Source organism: Austrofundulus limnaeus, unplaced genomic scaffold, assembly GCF_001266775.1.
Source record: "Austrofundulus limnaeus strain Quisiro unplaced genomic scaffold, Austrofundulus_limnaeus-1.0 Scaffold2, whole genome shotgun sequence".
In the NCBI taxonomy this organism is placed as follows: domain Eukaryota; kingdom Metazoa; phylum Chordata; class Actinopteri; order Cyprinodontiformes; family Rivulidae; genus Austrofundulus; species Austrofundulus limnaeus.
In genome coordinates this window covers 553584-575808 of record NW_013952404.1, presented here as the reverse complement: position 1 = coordinate 575808, position 22225 = coordinate 553584, and the positions used below count along the sequence as shown (strand labels likewise).

The 22225-nt window shown below is 38.1% G+C and overlaps 1 protein-coding gene across 6 annotated transcripts in view; it reads right to left on the bottom strand.

Moving 5' to 3' along the window:
• LOC106518499 (CAP-Gly domain-containing linker protein 4) overlaps positions 1 to 21878 on the bottom strand; it is a 31321-nt gene extending 9443 nt beyond the window's left edge. The window contains exons 1-11 of one of the 6 annotated variants that reach the window (XM_014009829.1): positions 21758 to 21878; positions 18443 to 18495; positions 18122 to 18268; positions 16684 to 16823; positions 16207 to 16300; positions 15912 to 16073; positions 14282 to 14400; positions 8121 to 8369; positions 5772 to 5907; positions 5562 to 5693; positions 1949 to 2041 (exon numbers count right to left, since the gene is read on the bottom strand). In XM_014009829.1, coding sequence (XP_013865283.1) covers positions 1949 to 2041; positions 5562 to 5693; positions 5772 to 5907; positions 8121 to 8369; positions 14282 to 14400; positions 15912 to 16073; positions 16207 to 16300; positions 16684 to 16823; positions 18122 to 18268; positions 18443 to 18482 — 1312 coding nt within the window. In that variant the 5' untranslated portion in view covers positions 18483 to 18495; positions 21758 to 21878. Of the gene's footprint in view, positions 1 to 1948; positions 2042 to 5561; positions 5694 to 5771; positions 5908 to 8120; positions 8370 to 14281; positions 14401 to 15911; positions 16074 to 16206; positions 16301 to 16683; positions 16824 to 18121; positions 18269 to 18442; positions 19149 to 21757 lie in introns of those variants that run through there. The other 5 variants (XM_014009837.1, XM_014009820.1, XM_014009855.1 and 2 more) reach the window with 5 other exon arrangements.
• Between the last annotated feature and the right edge of the window lie 347 nt (positions 21879 to 22225).

Here is a 22225-nt window from a genome sequence, read left to right as displayed (position 1 = left end):
TTAGCTTTAGCTTTAGCTTTAGCGTGGACCCTGTACTGCCTTATATGTATTAGCTCAGCACTAGCACGACAAACAAGCTAAATTGAGGTCCTCCATCCATATTTTCAGTTCCAGGCTGAGTCATTTCTACCTTCTCCTCTCTGTCAACGCTCTCTGGTTTAATTTAAAAGAGTCAGATATTATCCAGGATTAACCTTCAAGACTTCAACTTTTAAGAAATATTTCTAAGCTCAAGTCTCTTGTGTCAAAGCAGAAATGGAGATGATTGTCCATGCTTTTATTTCATCTCGTATGGATTATTGTAACAGTCTTTTCACGTGTTTGAATAAGAAGGACCTCGACCGTTTGCAGACAGTTCAGAATGCTGCTGCAAGGCTTTTAACCAACACACAGAAAACACAACACACGACTCCAGTTTTTATTTCTTTACATTGGCTGCCGGTACATTTTAGAATTCATTTTAAAATTTTRGTTCTTACCTTTAGAGCCCTGTTGTGGTCAAGCCCCAGTCTATATCTCTGAACTTYTAGAGCCCTACTCCTCTTCTCGCAGCYTCAGATCTTCCAGTCAAAGRTTGTTAATGGTTCCACGGACTAATTTTAAGACTAGAGGGGATAAAGCCTTTAGGGTCGTGGCCTCCAGGCTGTGGAATGCACTGCCTCTAACTTTGCGCTGCCTTTATTCTCTTGAAACTTTCAAAAAGCAGCTTAAGACACATTTGTTCATTTGTTCTTTTAATTAATTTTTTTWAATCGATTTTTTTTTCTTTTTTCCAACATGTAATATTTTTATCGCATTTATGTTTTATCTAACTTGTTTTATCTCTTGTGCTTTTATGTCTTCTTGTAAAGCACTTTGTGGTTTCTGACCTGTGAAAGGTGCTATATAAATAAAGTTTACTTAAGGGTGGATATAGCTCGCTAGCAGCCTCACACTGATGACCTCATCGACAACATCATTTACCCAGAATGCTTTGCTTGTATAGAAAATAGCTGTCTAATATATTTTTAAAAATTTAGTTTAAAATTTATAGAAACTACAGTATTTTCTTTATTTTACAGTTAAAATATATGTTTATCAAATAAAGTCTAATGTTACAACTAATCGTGGATCCCTTTAATATAGTTTTTTTAACAGAGGCTTGTACCGAGGTCCAACTGAAATCCAACGAGTTAATCCTCTCTGCCAACAGGAGGGGATAAGATGGAGCAGGATGGTCAATTTTCCTCTTAAGAAGCCATTTGAACGCAGGACCTCATTAAGCTTTTACCTTCCACAGACCTTCACAAGCTCATTAAATACCAAACGCTTGGAGGCTAATTGATTAAGTCTGTGCCAAAATGCTTTAAAAGGAGCAGAGGAACTGGTTACAAATAAACTAGAACAAAAATGGTGAAAAAATAAAATACATATAACTCTACATTTTCTAAATGGTGATAAGTGTAAAGATTGTTTCCAACGTCTTGATCTGGGTCAGTTTTAGGAGAGGGAATCTTKAGCTATCTCACCACTCGATTCAATTCTGATTTTTGGAGCAATGATTCAATTTAAAATCAATTTTGATTCATAATGATTTCTGCATCAATCTAGTAGTGAGCAAAGGATCCTCATGATCTACTCCAGTCTGTGAAGCTCATTTAGTAAAAAACAAACTGAGTCCAAATCTTTTCCTTCAACAAAAACGGCGTCAGTTGAATCTCTCTTTCCTCCATTTTTGTAGTTTTTGTTGTTTTGGTGCTTTCCTTGTTGTACCGCTAGTTAGTTTGATTATTAACTGTRGTTAGTGAAGCACGTTTTCATGACAGCTGACATTTGTTTAGTTGAATTTAGCTAGATTTACAATGCTGGATTCGTTTATTAAGAAGCATTGATTATCAGAAATTTTTAGGTTYGTAAACAGCTAAAAGCTACGCAAACCGTGCAACCAGCTCAACACCAACCGCAGTACCTGTCTTACTGTCTGAGGCGTCTCCCTCTGCACATGTACTGCGACCAGGTGGACTTTCATGACYATCAGGTACTTTTTTAATGACAGATAAACCTTTTCCCCACACAGACACACAGATAAAATGAGTCAAATGTGGATTAAAAATAATAATAATAAAATAAATAAATTAAAAAAACAACTGCAAGAGGAAATGAAACATCTTTCCTCAAGTCCGGGGCTTAAAATAKTCTTGGATCATTGTCCTGTTTCATGACCCAGTTTGGCCTAAGGAGTTCATGGTCAGCTCAGTGACTACACAATTCAAAAAGAGGTTGAATCATCAGCTCTCCACCACCATGCTGATAAAATTAAGTGCAGAAAATGTCACCAAACATCGAAAACTGTTGCATTGTGGCCAAATATATTTCTACTTTGGTCTCTTATGTCCAAAGGATTTCTGAAACATAAAACCTTAAAGTTGAGAGAGTAGACYTTTTGATTTTCTATGATAATAAGTGGAGGGGTTTGCAGAAAAAACAATGAAAAAACAAACAAAGCTACGATGCAGATCATATGTAAACAAAACACAATGAATAAAACAACAAACATGGCAGAATGAGAAACAAGTAAAATACATTTGTAAGCGAAGGACAGCAAATAAAATGTAAATCAAACAGAGACGATGAAATAAGGATTTTTTTTCTGTATTGAACACACAGAAAACAATAGAATGTTTTATATTTCTTATTTTGAAGCTACAAGTTGTGACAAATGTCTTTTTAATTGGCCGTCACACATTAACATTCATGTAACAGCCTCAGCTCCGAAGAGGATTCAGCAACAAATCTGCAGAAAAACTAACAAGTTGTGAGACGTATCAGATCAGCCTGGTATTATTCTAATTGTGGCCCAGATTTACAATYAGGCGGGAAATGTTCTCCTCCGAGACAGATTTGAGTCTTTACTCTAAAATTGACTCTATTTAAGCTCAGAATAGCAAACATTTCTTGTCACTTGACCTTTATCCTGCAGAGAGCCCCTGGTTTCATCTCTCTGTCCGTCCTGGATCACTTCAGGCACAGACGCTTTACGATTCAAGTGTTAGAGACGTTATATACGCTCTCGCCATCCTTTGAGGCTTTAGATGCTACTGACGCACTAATGGGGACCAGTCTGGCTTTTCGTCTGCGTCCGTCTCACGAGGTTAGCGAGACGTAACGGTTTCACAATAACCCGTCCAATTTATCGATAAACATGAGCGAGCTGTCTCTACCTCTGATCCGATGGGACAGTAAAACGCGGGTTGCTCTGAAAGTTTGGGCTGGCAAAAGCCTTGAAAAGTGTGTGGTCATAAATTAGCCTAGTTCAAGTTGTTCGGAGGTGCCCTCAGATGCATTACATGCCGTACGTAAACACTCACACACACTCCCTGTGATTAATGGCTGCCAGGCCACTCAGCCTGTCTATGCCCCAGTTATTAAACTCGCCTTAATTGGACTATCAATCACCAGATTCCACTGGCCTCTCCGAGGTCCAGTATTCCAGTCACACCTTGATCAATCAACCCTCAGAACCCTGACAATTACAACAGCACAATACAGCTGTWAACCCAAACGGTACTGAGAATAACAAAAACACAAGACAAGGTTTGGGATGTAAATTAACAATGGACGTCGTTTGTCAGACACGGAGGGCTCCGAGGACTGAGGGAGTGAGGTCTCGTCATCAGTCTGATGTATGCATCAGCCTCTGGCGGCGCCTCAGAATCCACTTTCAACAAAGATTAATATTAAAACTRAAATGCATTAAATCCTGTGGCGCGCCAACGTGGTTCATAAAAGAAAGAAAAAAAACAAAACGGTTTTGTAAAGAGTTTTAAAAAGCAGATTTTCATACAGTATTTTAATGCAATGACTTTGTGGAGAGATCCAGAGTTCCCAGACAGGAAGTAAAAAAATCCCAYCATATCAGAATTCAGTCACGACAATTCAGGAGGCGACCCTCGTATTTACTATTAAGATTTCACTAAATGTTCGCAAATTACAAGAAGCGTAAGAAAATATTGAYACACTGAAATATCGCAATATTTTATTTCCTGATATTGTATCAATTTTCAATTAAGGCTCAATTGATGGATGTAAGAAGAAATGTGAAATACAAATGCAGTCCTCACTGTTGTTTAGTGTTCTCCTGATTAAAATAAACTGAATTTAATCAGTATCAGTGTTGTATAAAAGTACCTCAAAGTGATACTTCAGTAAAAGTACAAGTATCTTATCATAAAATTACTTTGGTAGACATTAAAGTCTCCTCTAAGAATATTACTTGAGTAAAAGTCTTAAAGTATCAGATTTTTTTTGTACTTAAGTATCAAAAGACATAAAATACTACTTTTAATACTTAAGTTTTAAAAGTAAAAGTATTTAGTAAAAATGAGCGATTAGAGTTTCCAAAATACATTTATTGGGAGGTGACCTCCCTAAAAAAATATTTTTTCTAAAAACATGCAGCTGTGATGGATTTTGTAAAAATTAACACAGTATCAGAATGGTATACTGTACTTCTCATCCAACTACAATTAAATTCACTCTATCCTAGATGCACAATTTTTTTAGGATAGTATGTTTTAACACTAACAAACCGAAACAAAATAGGAGAAATGACTTAATACTTCTTACCTTTTTAAAAAATTTAAGGAGTAGAAAGTACAGATAACTGTGTAAAAACGTAAGGAGTAAAAGTAAAAAGTAGGCTGAAAAATAATTATTCAATTAAAGTACAGATAAACAAAATTTCTGCTTAAGTAGAGTAGCAAAGTATTTGTACTTAGTTACTTTACAACTCTGATCAGTATTTATTGCATGGTGTGCTCTTTACAGTTTTTTTAAATTAGAATCATTTGGAGAAAATATGGCAATATATATCGCCTTGCTTACAGTATCGCAATTTATCGTACTGTGATCCCGTGTATCATATCACGAAATTCTTGCCAATACACAGCCCTACAGTTTTCATGTTACAAATGACCTTATTGTATTTATAAAGAAATCCAAAACATTAAACACCTTTTGATAAGAATAAACTATTCACAAGTTTGTCTCAAATGAAAATAAGTTTCCAACTTAAAMCCCTTCAGGGAGCAGATTTTATTGTTAGGAAGTTATTTATGAGAATTCTGCCATTATTCTGAAACAGTCTGTGTGGTCTACCATCATATTCATGTCTTCTCTTGGGAACCCAAACAGACGCCTGTGACATAAAAAAGCACTTGCCCCGTGTTTTTTTTTAACTCCATCTACACTGAAAAAATATATAATTCTTTATTCCTCCGGGCACATTGGTTTCCTCGTCTTTTGTGGTTGAGGTTATGGCGTGTTTTTATGACTGTACACAGTGGCTGAGCTCCTCGGGGGAAAACTTTTTTATTAATATTATAAAAGCTTGTGAGCATTAATCTTTTTGTAGCATTCAGTTATCCTGGCAGAGCCGGAGCAGAAGTTCATCATAACTGTAAACTTCAACAAAACGTCGCAATTCTTCAAAGATGTCATTTATTGTTTACGTTTATATAATTTCTTTGAATTTTTAGAAAAAAAATCCTGCATTTTCTGATAAAACGGTAACATTTCCTTACCTGTGTTAATCTTTGAGGTAACTCTGGTGAGATCAACACGACGAGGGGGGCGCAGAGGTGTAGATGTTCTTGGGGTGCTTGATTTGTGTTTTTCTAAAGGCTTACTTATTTTGGACAAAGGAGCAAAAATTCCTAGAAATAATGAAAAAAATAAAAATCAGTTTCTGAGTCAGTATGTTGGATTTTAAAGCTCCTAACACRACAGCTTACCGTGTTTGACCCGACAGACGAAATATTGAACCCCTGCTACAGAACCGTCGTTCTTGCCCTCTGGTTTGTCCAGTTCCACTCCGGCCCAGAGGCCTCCGGAGAACTCGGTGCTGCCGCAGAATCGCAGCGTTCCAACCTGCAAGCACACACACACACACACTTTCAGGCGAAAGCCCACACACACACACAACGTGGTGGAAAAACATTCATGCAAAGGAATAACGGGTCACCAATTTAAAAACAGAGCAATCAGAAACGAATCATTTTAGCAGCGGCGAGGGAGAGTTTAAAAAAAACATAAATACAGTGTGAAGCATGAAAAGGAGAAAGAGGTGTTAAGAATTATAATTAGAGAAGTCTTGATGACCGGGCACAGAATTATTAGAGACGATTTCTTTCAGAGCAAAYGTCTAGCCGAGTGGAAACTGGAGGATTTTAATTGCTCTTCTTACATGAGGACAGATGCTGCTAATGAAGGAGGCTGGTGATTTTCTTTTAGTCCTTTTTCACAACAAAAGAACAGCCAAAGTCCATTAGCATGTTTATGACAGACATGCAGTACCACGGCAAACACTAAAAAAAACATTATAAAAAATAACACACTTTGTCCAATGAATCTGGAATTTATTTTCACCCTATAGCAGGGGTGTCAAACTCATTTTCACTGAGGGCCACATGAGCGTTATGGTGGTTGTAATGAACTCTGATGTTTAACTTTGACTAAACAATGTTTTAACATGTCCTCTTTTAAACATTTATCAGACTGACTAAATCTGAAATAAATACAGAAATATTATTAAAAGTAAAACTAGTAAAGTTTTACTCACTGATGAGTTTCTAGTGAGTAGCTAGTATGCATTATGACAGATTTAATTAAGGGTTGATGCTGACTTTAAAGCGGCTTATTTTGAGACATTAATACTGAGCTATCCAAATAAATTGGGAATGGGGAAAGGCATGTAAGACTATTACAAATCCTGTTTTTATTTTGCAAAAAAGGGCTATAAGAGTCATCACTCGAAAAAATTATCTTTATCCCTCTAATATATTATTTTGTAAACTGAAGTTGATGAAGTTCTATGATTTGATTGATTATAATATTTTGTTAGTTATGTATAAAGCACACCAAAATGTTTTACTTTTAAAAGTTCAAATAAATTTTACAAAGAGAAAAAGCTGTTATAAACTTAACGGAAAAGAGATGTTCATGAAACCTAAAATTAGAGCATGCTTGAAAGAACGATGCACCTCAACTCAAGGAGTGAGACTGTTGAACGATTTGGAAAACGATATTAAAAAATGCCACAATATGCATGTTTAAGAGAATGACAAAGACTGGACTGTTAAAAAATATGAGATGGTTTAATATGCAGACATTCACTTGGTTTTTCTAAAAAGTTTCAATGTTTTGTTTTGTTATGTTAGTAACTGAGAAATCGTTATAGTTTGAATTTGTATTTGTAAAAAAGGGGCAGATATTATAAGATTATTTTCTTCTCTCTGCCACCTTTCATTTCATTTTATTTGTGTTTCTTTTTATTGTACATAGAAATTGCTTTTTTTATGTTTTATGAAATGAATAAAGTTTATCATCGTCATCAAATTGCTCAGTTACAGCTCAGGGGCAGGACAATTGTTTTCTTTCACCTTTGAAATTTATTTTGTTGCATTTAATCACAAATTTAAAGTTTACCATTGATACRGTATAAGAAACTATTTTCATGTTAAGTAAAAAAAATGGGTGTCAAAATGACTATATGATTTAAATCATAAAGCTGAACCTAGATGGTACGCAACGACATGTTTTAACACAAATCAACACCAAAAGATTTGTTAGATGCATCAAAATTAAACACTTTATAAGGCAGTAAAAATGATTTGTTAGCAGGAAATTCTTAAAAAGAAATGTGCTTCATTTACACCGACTTGTCAAGACATCCTTTGCTTTTGGACGGCTGGTATGCGATGATAACGTAACATGTGCCACCAAAACATGAGTAATGAGCTCAAGTGATAAGTACGAGCAGCGGTTTGGTTGACACAGTCGACCGTACGCGACATGAGATCAGAGACGAGTGTAAGAGACGACGATGATGACTCAGGAGAAGATGATAAGCAAGCTGGTGTTTTTAACATCTGAGCTTTTCACTCACAGCTGTAACTTAAATTAAACGCCACCTGCGAAATCTATATAAGGACGTGTAGTGAACTCTTTTTCTCCTAAAATTTCAGCTACTGTGCCAATGTGACACTAACAAATAAAAAACAGACTATAACTGTTGCACCTGTTCAAAAAATATTTTAAAAAGATGATTACCTCCTTCACTTTGACAGCAACATGACGCTCACCTTCTGTCTGGCAATAACCACTCGATCGCCCAGTCGAATCCCCATGGAGGCGAGCTGGATCCTCGCCCTGTCAGAGAGCGCGGGGATGCACTGGCCTTGCAGCGTGAGGGGCAGCGGCGAGCTGGGCCTGGGTAAAGCCCGCCTCAGTAAGCTCCGCAGCTCTTTGGCCACGGCGGCTGCGTCCGCCATCTCCAAAGGCATATCGAGGGGGTCGGGGACGACGTCAGCTGGACTCTGCCCTTTGTCGTTCTGTCAGGAGAACGAGATCAGGTCAGGATCAAACACCGCACTTCAACCAGCACACGTATTTCTCGTAGCATTGTTTTGTGTTTTCTGCGAACCAAACAGACATTAGAAACACTGTCCTTACCTCAGCAATAACTTTCCTTTTACCATTAAATTAACATACATACTGCAAATACAAAAAAGTACAAAACTTTTGCTTATATCTCAATCAAAAGCCCAAACTACAGTTAAAACAAAAAGTCAGGAAATTTGTTTTGGGCAGATTATTGCTTTGTTGTAACAATGGTAAATGGTAGGGATGTTCGATAATACCGGCCTACAGATATTATCGGTCCAATATTAGCATAAAAAATTTAAAATCTCTACATATCGGTATCGGTTTTTCTTCTGATAAACGCTCGAAAAATTAACACCTGGATTTGACCAAAATGTGTTAAATGCTTGTGGTCCAGAGACGTTCACCGGTGCGCAATTGATGACATCATCAAACTGGATTATGTCAGGGAGAGCATGATCTGAACTATTGAACCAGTGACCTTCCGGTTCCAGGACGACTCCCCTAACCACTCCTCCACGGCCATATTGACCAATCTTGACAAATCTAAAACCAGTGGTGGGTGCAGTTCCCCTAAAGCACTAAAGCAGTGGTCCCCAAAGTTGGGGTCGGGACCCACAGTGGGGTCCTGGAACATCAAGGTGGGGTCGTAAAGAGTTTTTCTTAATTAATTACACTAAAAAATGACAACTTCCATTTTTTTCCTTTGTTGTTACAAAATCTAAACTGTGTACTTAAAATGGACAAAAATAGTGTAATAAATAATGTTACTATGCTCTTGTTTATTTGACGTGAAAACAATGTTCATTAACTGACAACAGCTTGTTAGCACAGGTCTCTGCTGCTGGGATTTTTTGGGGCAAAAGCTGAAAAGTTTGGGAACCACTGCACTAAAGTACTAATAGAGGAACTAATTTCCTGATTAGTGCTTTAGCTATTTTTTTAATTCATTAATGAATTAGCACTTGCTAAATTTAGAAGTACTAACTGAGGTCTTTATATGTTATGGATCAACATTAACAGCTGAGGGTGAAAGCTGTCATATTTTGTTTATATGTGTCACTTATCCACCAGGTACTAGTAAACTACTACTAGTAAATGTTGCCTCATGTTGACTCTGAAGAATGTTCCACATGTCAGCTGGGTTAGATTAGCATTTTTAGAATTAGCTTTTGCTCATTTTTTCAGTGTGTTAGTGCTTTAGAATTAGGGGACCTAAATATTTGAGTTAGTGCTTTAGGGTTAGTGCAACTGATTTCCAGATTAGTGTTGCCCCACCACTGTTTATGCTGCTGGAAAGACTGTTAATTTCCCTTTTAAATGGGGACACATTTGCAAGGAACAGGCATTCACTGGATGAGCAGTAGAGCTGAGCATGTGGGCTGTTCACACAAAAAAATTGTCAAATCAAATCATTGCCAAACAGCAGATTTTGCTGCTTTTGACACTTGTTTTGAGCTTTTAGTACATCCAGGTGCTGCTGATCAGTTCCTGGTATGAGGTTTATAGCCAAGAAGYCTTGTTATGACAAAGAAATCATCGACCAAACTTAGGGTTGGGCAATATTGGCAAAAAAATTAATTAATCATGATTAATTGTGGTATTTRGCCGATAACAATTAAAATGACGATTAATCACCTGGAGTCCCTGGACGCCCTCATACCCTAGTCATATGACCAATTTAAATCACTCTAGTGGGAAAGATTTGCCTCTTCAAACATCTGTTCCAACTTGTGCCAAAAGTGCAGACTTCAGACTATACATCAATTTTTATAATGTGTTGATAGACCAAGTAAAACCGGAGTTATGATAAAAAAAAATTACAGAACATTTTTTTAAAAATGTTCGTCATATCTGAATTAGACAGGAGCACCAAGCGGACTGACCGGGGAAGTCTCCAGTCTGCCTGGTGGCATTAATCGTATTAATTATCAAGTGCCAAAACATTATCGATTAGTTTTTCTTGACAATTATTTGCACACATATGATTTTGCCCAACCCTATACCAAACATAAATTTTTACTTTTAGTGATAAGTATATAAAAAGCAACCTAGCGTGATTAACACTTCTAATAATCAACCATCCAAAGGTAAGTTGAGTCTAGCATAAGATTTGACTTTAGCAGAGCTTGATTGGTTAGAGTCTCGCAACCGCAACATTCGTTTTATGTTTTATTTTTGTAAGATACTAAATATCCAATAAAATGGCCACACATAAACCAACACGAGGTCAAATGGCAGCTGAATTCAAAAGGAGCTGAACCAAATGGACTCGAGGGAAGGTGGACTCGGCTGCAGCATTTTGGATTTCGTGGCAGAATGTGGCGAGTGTTTTGTAACTTTACTTCACTTACGTATTATATGTTGTGCCTCAGACAGAAAATAACGTTGAAGCTTTGAGTGGCTATGTTATGAAGATCCACCCACATCAAACTCAAGTTAAATCAAAAACCACCGAGAACACATAGACCCCAGTAAAGTTGAAGCAAGTCATGGTGAGACTGTCAAAAAGAAAAAAAACTGCTTATTCTCTGTTTAGGTAATTCAGAACAGCAACAGGTTCATTTTCGGTGTCATCAGTGCATCAAGAAATTTATTATTTTTTAACGTGTGCACCTCTCTCCAAAAGAGCTCTCTTTTTCTTGTCTAAAAATGCTGGGATGAGCAGATTCTTTAATTATATTTCTGCACCCAGAGCAAAATCCCCGTCAGACCTTTAAAGAAGCTGATCAGCAGGATCACAACAACATAATCCCAAATGACTCAAAGGCACCAAGTCTAAGAACAGAGCTCAGAATTAGAAAGTTTCAGGAGAGAAAACGCAAAGGGAGGAGGTGGATGTGAAGGTGGGACAGGCGAGAGGAGCTTATCTTAGGTTGTACTGGTTGGATTCTGACACCGGGATCAACCGACACAAGTGGTTTATGATGAACATCAAAGAAAAAAAACAAGCTAATGTCTGCACACGGGTGAAACCAGGACTAAAATCAGTAATTTCCCACATTCTTCACAGATACTATGCGAGAGTTTTTATAAATGGGTGTAAGCCGTATCTCTGCGTGTCCCGACGTGTTTCAGTTAAAACCTCGCTTTGATCCGAACCGAGACCTCGCAGTGAGACGTTCTTGTCCCACACTCCCAATCTGACAGCTTTCTCACCCACACGCCCGTCCTGCTGCGCGTAAAACAGTTAAATTATAATGTTCAGTACCCTGAAGAGTTATTTAAAGTCAAGAGGCTGCTTCGCTCAAAAGTATTTCTTCAACTTTATTAACTATAATTTATACAAAAAGTGAACGTCGGAAAAATGGAATTTGTAGAAAATCGTGAACAAGTTTTTTTTTTTTAAATAAAGGGTTTTACTCTTTTCTGCCAGCATTAAAGTTGCTCAAATGACAGAAGCTTTAAACAATACTTTCCAACAATTTGTGGCACTTTAAGTTTCTTTTTATTAATTTAGTTTTGTTTCAAGCTGTGAAGTACACATGTAAAAAGCAAATGAAAATAAAATTAATAACCATTTTCAAGGCTTGATAAAAGTATACAATTTTTTCCAAACACAAAAAACAAAACAACTTGTGTTAAACGTTTCCTGACTGATACGGATTCACTTCTTGCTATAATTTCTAACATCTTATTTATCCTCCAAAGAGCTGCTGCTTTTGAAATGCTCTCACGTCGATTCACTTCTGTCCTGCAAATAATAGACATCTGGAAACAAAACAAAATAAAAAAATAAAATAAAAATCTACACAAAGCTTTAATTCAAGGTCTGCTCAGATGAATCCATGCAAAGCCTGAGCAGAAAAATAAATAAGTGATTTTAATGATGATCCTCAAAAAAGTAAAAAAACCTCTCTGCTCCGGCGTTAACCACCATCAACGTTGTTCAAAAATGAAAGAGTTCGGCACAAGATCCTGTTTTCTGGGCTCGATGTGTTCGATTCTTATTAATAGTAGATGTTTTCAAAACTAAAATAGAAGGAACGCCGTCTGAGATGAAAATATTGAGGATAAACATGAAGAGAAAGCCAAAGTAGAGAAGTTCGTTTCAGCTGCAGCAGAGGTTTAAATATGTGAAAACTCCACCGTTTACCTAAAGATTGTTCTTTACGCTCCAGACAAACGCCAACAATTTCATGAATCACAGCAAATGTAAAATAATCCTCCCTCTGTGACGTTCAACTTTTACACAAACTTAAAAATAAGGTTTAAATCAAGTGCTCTGCATCCTCAAACTAAACTAAAAATACAGAAAGAAGCTCCTGGATTCATCAAAGAAATCATACATTACTGTGCATAGTGCTTTGGTGACCTCCAGTGGGATATTAGTGTACACAGATAAACAACAATAAAATAAACAAGCTCTAATTTATACAAAAATATACAAATTCAAAATATATGATAAACTACTCTAACGGCCACATTCCTATTTAGCAGAACTTTAAAAAAAGATTTACAAGCACCAGATTAACTGAGAACTAAAGATGGTTACATTTTGATTTTATTACTAAAGTGACAGCTTTTTGTTTGTTTGTTTGTTTATATTTTCAGTGACATATCTGTCAGGTAACGGGCAGAAAGGAAGCTAGATTTCAACCACAAGAGTTTATTTTCCATCTGTTTCTCAGAAAAGCACTTTTATCTGCAGTTAAAAATACAAAACGTGTTTTTCTTTTAACCAACCAAGTCGATATCTGATTAAATCTCTTTCATCTGAGCCTTTTGGAGAAGTTAAATGAGGCTAAAGACAGAGCAGCAGCTCCATAAACTCATAACTCAGARGTCTAATTTCACAAAATGCTCCTTACAAAAGATTCATAAACTTTATTGTACTGCAATTATTCTGATGCAACTCTTTTCAGCGATATTTCAGCCGAGGGTCCAGATGACTCGAGTCATTTACGGAAGTAGGTTCGGTACTCATTCACTGTAAATAAATCCAGTTTGTTAATCAATCCTAAACGTATTTATTCGAAAAGTCACAGTACTACAAGTATAAAAAATATAAATAAAAAGTCTGTCTGCTGAGAATTAGAGCAGCAGAAGAAAAGTACACAACCAGAACTGCAGCGCTCCGTTTGCACAACCTTCCCACCCCTTACAAAAACACAGGCTGCACCCGAGCACACACGATTACACCTCTGTTCTCGTCCCGTTGTCGAAGGAGAGAGGTGAGTGGAATAAATAACACAGATGACTCAATTACTTTTCAGCCGGCGCTCAGGTGAGCCAGAAGAAAGGATAAGAGAGGMGCTGCGGTCGTAAATGAAACCTGAGCTTCCCTGCTAAGACGACGCAGACGGAGGAGCAGAGCTGAACTCACAACCGGAGAAAACTTTCAAACCTCTACCTTTCTTCAAAACAAAGTCTGATGCAGCCACTGTTTTCACCCAGTGTGAAGCTGCGTGGGAGGCAATTATTTCCTAAAGTTTCAGTGTGAAACATTTAGAGCAGAAACACAATTTCACCTGAACTCAAATATGTTGTTTATATCTGAAAAGAGCTGCAAGTTGCTCTGCTTTCCTCCTCTATCTGATTGTAAAGCATTACGTTTTCTTACATACGTTGAGTGGGTGTCTCTAAACTTTAACATGCACCATTTGAATATCATTACGCACACTATACTTTAACATTTTTAGCTAAAATGTGTTGTGTGTGTTTAATGTTTGCCTTTTTATTGTAATCATCTGATGCAASTGAATCACGAAGAACTAAAAAAAATCATTGATTTTCCTGCTGAAATCTGAATTATCCTGCAGATTGTTGTCAAGATGATGAAAAAAATCTATTTCTCCAACTCAGAAGACAAGTCTGATGAAGAGTACARGGAGGAGAAGGGAAAAAAATAAAAACTTACTCTGAACGCTGGATTTGCTCCCAGCTCCAGGAGACACTTGACGGCTGAGGTGCACAGGTTAGAAGCAGCGATGTGCAGAGATGTGCCGAAGTCAAAGTCACTGCAGGTGGCATCGACCTCTGAAAATGAAGAGAAATATACAGTTTTGGTAAAGTTTTGTATTTAAAAGCTCATTGCTTTGATCCATTTGACTTCCTGTTCTGACACAAAGATCTTCAGTTCAAATATTGTTCCATTATCAGTGAACTAATTAAGGGGGGGTGGGGCAGTATGCAAAATCAACTGTTTTGAGCTTTATATCATGTTATGTCATTCCCTCATCAAAAACATATCCAGAGTGTTGCTTTGACTCGTTTGTGCATGTTTGAGAAATCCTTGAATTTCCTGAGGTAGCCACTCAGCGCTGCCTGAACACTTGCTGGTACAAAGCACCGCCTTTTTACACAAAGCCCCACCCACCCCACAGCACACCCCTCCCTTGTGCCTGCCCCACACAGCAGCTAGCAGCAGCAGAAGTATTTATTTAACAATCACTATGATTTCATTGCAAAACCTAGCTTTATAATCATCTATATGTTTTCACAAAACGTAGCTCAGCACTGACGTATATGTTTGAGAGGATGACTGCGAGATATATTACAAAGCTGAAACRTTTTGTAAGAGCCTCTGTACTCGCTCCGGTTCTACAGAAAACGTACTTTCAGGGTCCGACATGGGTTTATTCCAGTAAGGTTCAACTGTATCCTGAGCTGCCATTTCACAAAACCAATATCTAATGTTGCTTCTTTGTTTACAACAAATTGCAACGCTCCTACGAAAGGTTGTAAACAACACGTAGCATTGTTGTGATGATGTGCTGAAGTAGGAATGTAGGAAACGGTAGGAGGTGCTTAAAGCAACAGAGGCCAATTTCAAGGTGTTTATATGTGATGCCAAGTCAAATTTATTTTTAATATATACAACATTTTCAGAACARCTAACATAGTTACTTGACTGTGGTATAGAATTGAACTATGTGCCTGGAAAATACATAATACCTCCCCTTTAAGGAGAAGATTAGTAGTGCTTTGAGTTTTTAATTTCATTTTTATTTTTCCCTACCAAGATTATCTGCAAAGTCTATATGCACTTATATATCTCTATAAGTTCCATCAAAACAAATGAATCAGGAAAACTAATCAAAAATAAACTAAACGTGCTTTAAAAAGCACCCCTAAAGTGTGACCAATTTTCAGTTTCAYAAGGAAATATTTATTTGCTGAGACGTGCTTTTAAGACAAACTGCCACGTGTTTCTTCCAGCTCCATCATGAGGCTGAGTGCTGAGTTGTGATTTTTTTTGGGAGGGGATATTGGATGCTGTATTTTATGTGAAACAGGTGATGATCCAAAAACATTTCATCAAATGGCAATGAAGTCCATCAGCGTTCAAGCCTACCAACACTTTAAAGTCATTTTGCTTTAAAATGAGTTCCCAGTATGTTCACCAAACTACATCAACGGAAACAAAAAAATAATAACATTTACTGGTTGATACAACAGCACCACCAACTGCTTGCTCTACTGAAAACAATGAACGCACCTAAAACACCACAAGAAAATAAACTGCTGAGGCTCCTTGATGTTCTCACCTCCACCCTGGGAGGCCTGCAGGACCACCCGGATCAGCTGGGGCACATCAAAGTAGGCGGCGTAATGCAGGGCCCGCATGTTGGTCCAGCGCGAGCAAAGGCTGGGATCGGCACCCAGGGCGAGGAGCTGCCGGGCGAAGCTAGCTGCCGTCTCCGCATCACCTGTGCAGAAACGAAGGCTGTTGAGTCGCGTTCGATTCGTCCATGAACCGGACCATTTAGCGAGTTGCGCCGCACTCCGGTGTCGGATTAGACGCGTGTGGACTTTTTATCAAGAAGCCGAGTCGATACTAACCGATRCCTGGGGCCCCGGCCTTGCAGCAGTAGTGCAGTAGGGTCATATCAGTCAGACCGTCTCGGTCATTCACGCCGCAGCCTCTCTTCAGGATCTGTGCAAAGACAAGAAGCTGTAATGAGCCACAGAGGACCAGGTGTCACTGCGTGGAAATATTACAACAGGCTATAAAGTGAAACTCAGAGACGCTGGAGTGAACAATGAAGTGTGCCCGTCTTCTCATAACTCTACATTTAGACAATGAACGGACAGCAAACAAGGTGTTTGTTTCTGAAAGGTTAAAATAAAGATGCAGGAAGGGAAATAATTGCCTTCTTAAACCCTTGAGGACTGTTTCTTTACAGAKTTTACTGCATTGCAGGTACTTTGTGTGACTCCTGATGGAAAAGGTTTGTTTGTGGTTTGGAAAGAAATTCATTAACAAGCAAAAATGTGACTTTAATTGTSAGGTATTACAGTCATTTCATGCTACAACACCTCAATGCCGATGATGTCTATATTCTTCTGGACCTGAGGCACCCACTGCCTGAGGACCGCAAACAGCTCAGGGATGGTGGTGTTGGGATCCTGAAGAATCCCCTTGCACTGCAGCTCACTGGGGTCAAAGAAGGAGAACTCTGGAGGCGGCAACAGGGATAAGAAAAAAAAAATCAATATTTTTACAACAAGTGTGAGGCATTTTCTTCCAGAGAGAGTCTGCAGTGAGGACTCTTCTGCAACAGACTGTGAAATGGTTTGTTAAAATGGGTAACTTGAGGGGACAAAAAAAAGCCTCCTGCTGTCCTGAAGCAGCAGATAAAACCAGACGTGACAGTAGACGGCAGAAGAAGGCGTGCCAAGGACCAAATAAAGAATTACAGAATCCCACTGAGGCTGAAAAACAAATTGCATTCGCTGAAGGACCACAGCTAACACTCGCTGTATAATTTAACTCGCTGCGTTTGCTGTRCTGATTGCATTACACGTCCGGGGACTCCACCGAGGAGCTCTTTCTGCTCAGCAGTTCATTTGGCGATTAATTAAACATGTTTCTTGTTTGGCGATACACAAAAGCTATTTTTAAAGGAGACCGTGCAGACGACTGAGCTTAGACTTTATCCACATATAATTTGGAGAAACTTCCCCTACCCCATTTAAAAATAAGTAGGTTTTTTTTTTTCATAAACACCATAGTGTGTCACAGTGTTGATATAATATGATGTTTTTGTTTTTTTCCTCATCTTCCCTTCCCTTGTGTGGTTTTCTGTTTCCAATTTTGATGGTGCCATGGTAGGCAGCCTGTTACTGCAACTCCACTGTTTGAGCTGCGGTAATGTTCAAATTTCCCCACTGTGGGATCAATAAAGTTTTATCTTATCTTTAAAGTGCTGGTGACATGCCTATCCTTCAAATACAAAAAGTCAAAGAAAATATCTTCATGTTTAGGAAAATTGGCATGAAACACATGATTTAACCCATTTTGTCACATWACTGGCAAGTTTTCCTTTGAATTTGGCTCAGCAAAGTGAAACAGGAAGTGACATCAAAGGGGAACTCTTTAAGAAAGAAAACTCCCTGGTTATGGTTTATTAAAACAATATTATTTAAAATGACTTTTTTCATCTCTTTCTCTTATAGGGTCTAAATTATCTAAAGAAACATCAGAAAATGCCCTGCTGTTTGTGTTGTAGCTGTTGTAGCAACGCTGTTTACATGCAGACATTCCCCTTTGACATCACTTCCTGTTACTTCACAGGCAAATATCTCAACTGTTCATCTCAGTGGTGTGAAATTGTTTTTGCGATATGTTATCTTTCCAAAAGTTCAATCACATTTATCACAAAAAAAATTGATGTCACAGGCTCTTTAATAGGTAAACTGTATATTACATATTGAGTGAGTGCTAAATTGAGTATTTTCACGTGTGGGTCCTCACCACAGTCATTTGGCATCGGTGCAGAGGCCACCTGGTGGATGACCACCCTCTGGTGGGGTGGGAGTCTTGAGAGGCAGCCCAGGACGGCATCCCCTTCAACCGGCTCTGAAACGTCCTCCTTCGTCATCTCCCCCTCGGGGCCTGAAGCTTGAAACGATACAAAAATCCTATTCTGAGAACACAAGTGGGTCTGGTCTCTCAATAAAAGCAGCTCTGAGCAACGCCGCAGCTTTTCTACAACTGAAAACTCTACAGAAACTGAACTAAAAGCTCACACACTCAGACTGTAGGAGTCGGTYAATCTCCCACATCAACACTCACTGTATTCTTCTCCATCGTCGTCCTTTTTGATGATCTCCATGAAAACCTCCCAACTTCAATCAAAAGAAACAAACAGGGTCGAGCAAACGAACAGAACATCCAAAGTTCCCCTCAGTCTCTAATAATAACACACCCACCGCTTCCATTTACACCCCATTGATCCCTTGGCTCGGCGCTTCGGGAGCTATTTACAGCCAGCACACTTTAAGGCCACAGAGGTCTCACCTCTGATCTCCCCAGATGGAGTTTCGCTCTCGCTGACCAGACATGTGCACCGCTGACCCCTGCTGCCAACTCATCTGATTAGCCAGCTAGAAGATCGGCGACGTGGAAAACGTGGCCGCAGGGGCGACGGTGCAAATAAACACGGCACGAAAGGCCAGCTGAGCAGTGGAAGTGATGAGAACTGTCCTTCACACTAAAAACCAGCGAGCGTCGATGCTCCTAACGTATCCAAACACAAGGAGAATAAATCTTCCAACTTTCTCTCCTATGTTTTTATCTTTGACTTTCCTCACAAGTTAAACTGGGTTAAATGATGTTTTCAGAGAGCAGGATGCAGACAACTACAGGAATATACTGTTAAAAACGCATAAAGACTCCCAAAACCAAAGCAGAGACATAATTTATTCAGTGAGCAGTAATTTTTTAATTTGTTAGTAGGGCTGCCACAAACGGTTATTTTTATAATCGATTAATCACCGATTATTTATTCGATTAGTCGACTAATCGGATCATACGTTAATTGAATATAAAACATACAGCTTATCGTGCCACAATGCAGCTGCTATTGTATAACCATCGTTAGATTTTAGCTTTATGCTAACTAAAAATAATTGCTGTGGAAGGCAGGTTCTGCCTTGCAAACATTGCACAGGTTTCTCTTTCATTTTCTTAAAATGATCCCACACTTTTGAGCTCCGTTGTCAGGTAGCCATGATACCAGAGCCTGTCTGTATAATGTCTTGTGACGTCCATGGCCTACCCCAGTTACCACTACTGTGCATGTGTGTCAAGGACAGAAAGGCAGATGTGGCAGTGGAAGGTGTCAAAGCAGTTTGGAGAGAAAAACAAAGTAAAGAACTAAAAAAAGAAAACGATTAATGGATTATTAAATTAGTCGTCGATCATTTTAATAATCGATTAGTCGTCGATTAATCGATTAATCGTGGCAGCCCTATTTGTTAGCCATCAGTAAAAACGTGGCCTAAATTAAAGTGCAAACCATCACACAGGTTGTGACACGTTCCCATATCTTTTACAAACTCAAAAAAAGATGTCATCAGAGCTAAGAATGTTTTAGTGTGCCTTCCTTTAAAACCCAAAACATAATTTAAAACCCTTTGCATGTTTAAAGACTTTGAYAAGCAAGCTTCATCGTTTCTTAAAGACCCTCAAAGTCTCGAACAAATCCAACGGAGCCCTTCGTCGTCACAGTGCAGGCTTTTCTTGTGTTTCTTAGAGTTGTTAAAAGTCAAACAGGAGATGGAGGCTTCACTTATCAATTTGGGTTTTGAAGTGCAAACATCCTCCATCTGTCAGTTCCTTCTTTTTCTTATTAAGCAGTCAGAAGGCAGCTGAAGGACAACCTGTAATACACCCTCATGAATTTGAGTTTAAAAACAAGATTAAACTGGATCGCATCGTTTCAAACGCTTCACATTTCGGCAGAAAAGACTCGAGCCACTAATCTTTATACGCTCAGCTTCCAAAAAGACTATTTTCTTTATTTTATTTTAAGGCATTCCCTTGAAATAGAGAATCACAAATTCTTTCAGTGTTTTTTATAAGAGCACTAGTACTGCCGCTTTTTAAYTCCTTTCACGTACCCTCCATGCAAGTGACTCGGTTCATTTACTTTTTTAAACTAAGCTACTTGACAATGAGTTAAACAAATGAAAGAACAAAGAGATAACTGCACTCAGAAAATGAAACTGAGTMACTAAATTTGTCCCCATATCTTAAAATTATTTTCTCATACCGTTCAGCTCATAACACGTAAGGTTTCCAACAATTTCCTTTGACATTCACTGGTCCAGATTACTAAAAAAATAGAAAATAAGAACAGTATGCCTCCTAATAAGCACATTTTTGACCTTTTTTTGTTTTTGTTTTTTGCATATACAACACGTTTTAAATACTATTTTACAACACGGTGATGTGTGTAAATTTGTTCTTTGTTTTTAAGCTTTGTACATAGACAGCACTGAATCGTAATTTAAGTTCTGGAGCATTTTTATGATTCATAGGTGAAGAGTCGAACCGAACATTTCTAAAGATACAAATGTCTTGAAACTACAAAAACAAGAACTGGGACAATACTGTTGCATAGCAGTGTGTAATTAGTACCTGAATGATTGTTTTACCTTTTATGTCATTAAGTGACAAAAAATGAAACACCACATGTATTCTGAGGTCCTTGTTTGGTAGATTAAGACTTTCAGATGCATGAAGTCATCCTCCATCATCAGTGATGACACAACCAGTCATCACTGTCATTTATTTCAAAATAAAAAAATGTGACTCTCACAGCTGGAGGTTTATTTATGACTGGAATATGTCAGTAACTCTGCAGCTTTTAGTCCTCAATCCTGGTCTTCGAGGCTCACTAAACTGCATGTTTTAGTTACTTCTCTGCTCTTCAGCAGGTCTTCAATTTCTGCAGAAACCTGTTAAATCACTCATTTATTCAAACCCGGTGTGATGAAGCAGATAAACATCTAAAACATGCAGGATAGTGGCCCTGGAGGACTACAGCTCCTCAGAGTAGGAGCATTAAATGGTCCAGGTGTTTCCACCTTATCTGTAATTTACCTTCAAAATTAACAGTTCCAATAATTGTAAACACCTGTGGGCATCCCACTAATCTGCAACTAAACATATCACAGGTACGCAGCTTGTTGGATTTTGATACATTTAGTTTGTTTTTAAGTCCACCTAATAAAATAAGAGCCGAAGAGACCAACAAGGACCTAATAATTGTAGTCCTGACAGCAGAAGAAGCTAAAATAAAGTGTCCTCTATAAGAGTTAGCGAGCTAGCATACGTCCATAAGCTGCTGGCTCGGGGTTTAGCTGCAGATAGCCCATATATTTAACAGATACACCAGATAATACAACAAAGTAAGCTGTTTAACTCGCTACTTTCAATAAAATAACGTAATTAATGAAAAGTAAAGGGAGTCCCCTCTTAAATCCCACTGACTGTTCGAGAAAAGTACAAATGCAAGAAGGGCCGATCGCACTCTTCTAAAAACAAATAGTCGAGAATAAATAAAAATATGAAACATCTGCAACTGGAAAATACAAACGTTACCTGGGACTCACAGCTTGTCTCAGTTCATTTGTAAAAAAAAAATAATAATAATAATAATTAGAGCTGCTAGCGGATTTCACTCCGTCAAACCGAACTAGATCCCATTTGCTTCCGGTCTTCAGAATAAAAGATGTCATGCACTTCCGGTCTCATAAAGTAAAAGTCGGACAGACATGCTAAATWAAATCCTAACACAGGACTGAAGTTTGACTAGAATAAAAGTGTGATTTGTGTAAAATATAACGTCATGATTAGCCTAAAATAAATTCATAAAGATTCATAAGCTAACAATTGTTTTCTTCAGGAAAGTGGTTTTTTTTAATGGTTTCCGTGGAAACGAGGCCAAACAAAACTGCTCAAGAAGTCCCATTCACACACACACACACACACACACACACACACACACACACACACACACACACACCCTTCAATTGACTTCCATTCATGTTTTTTAGACTTTATAGCCTA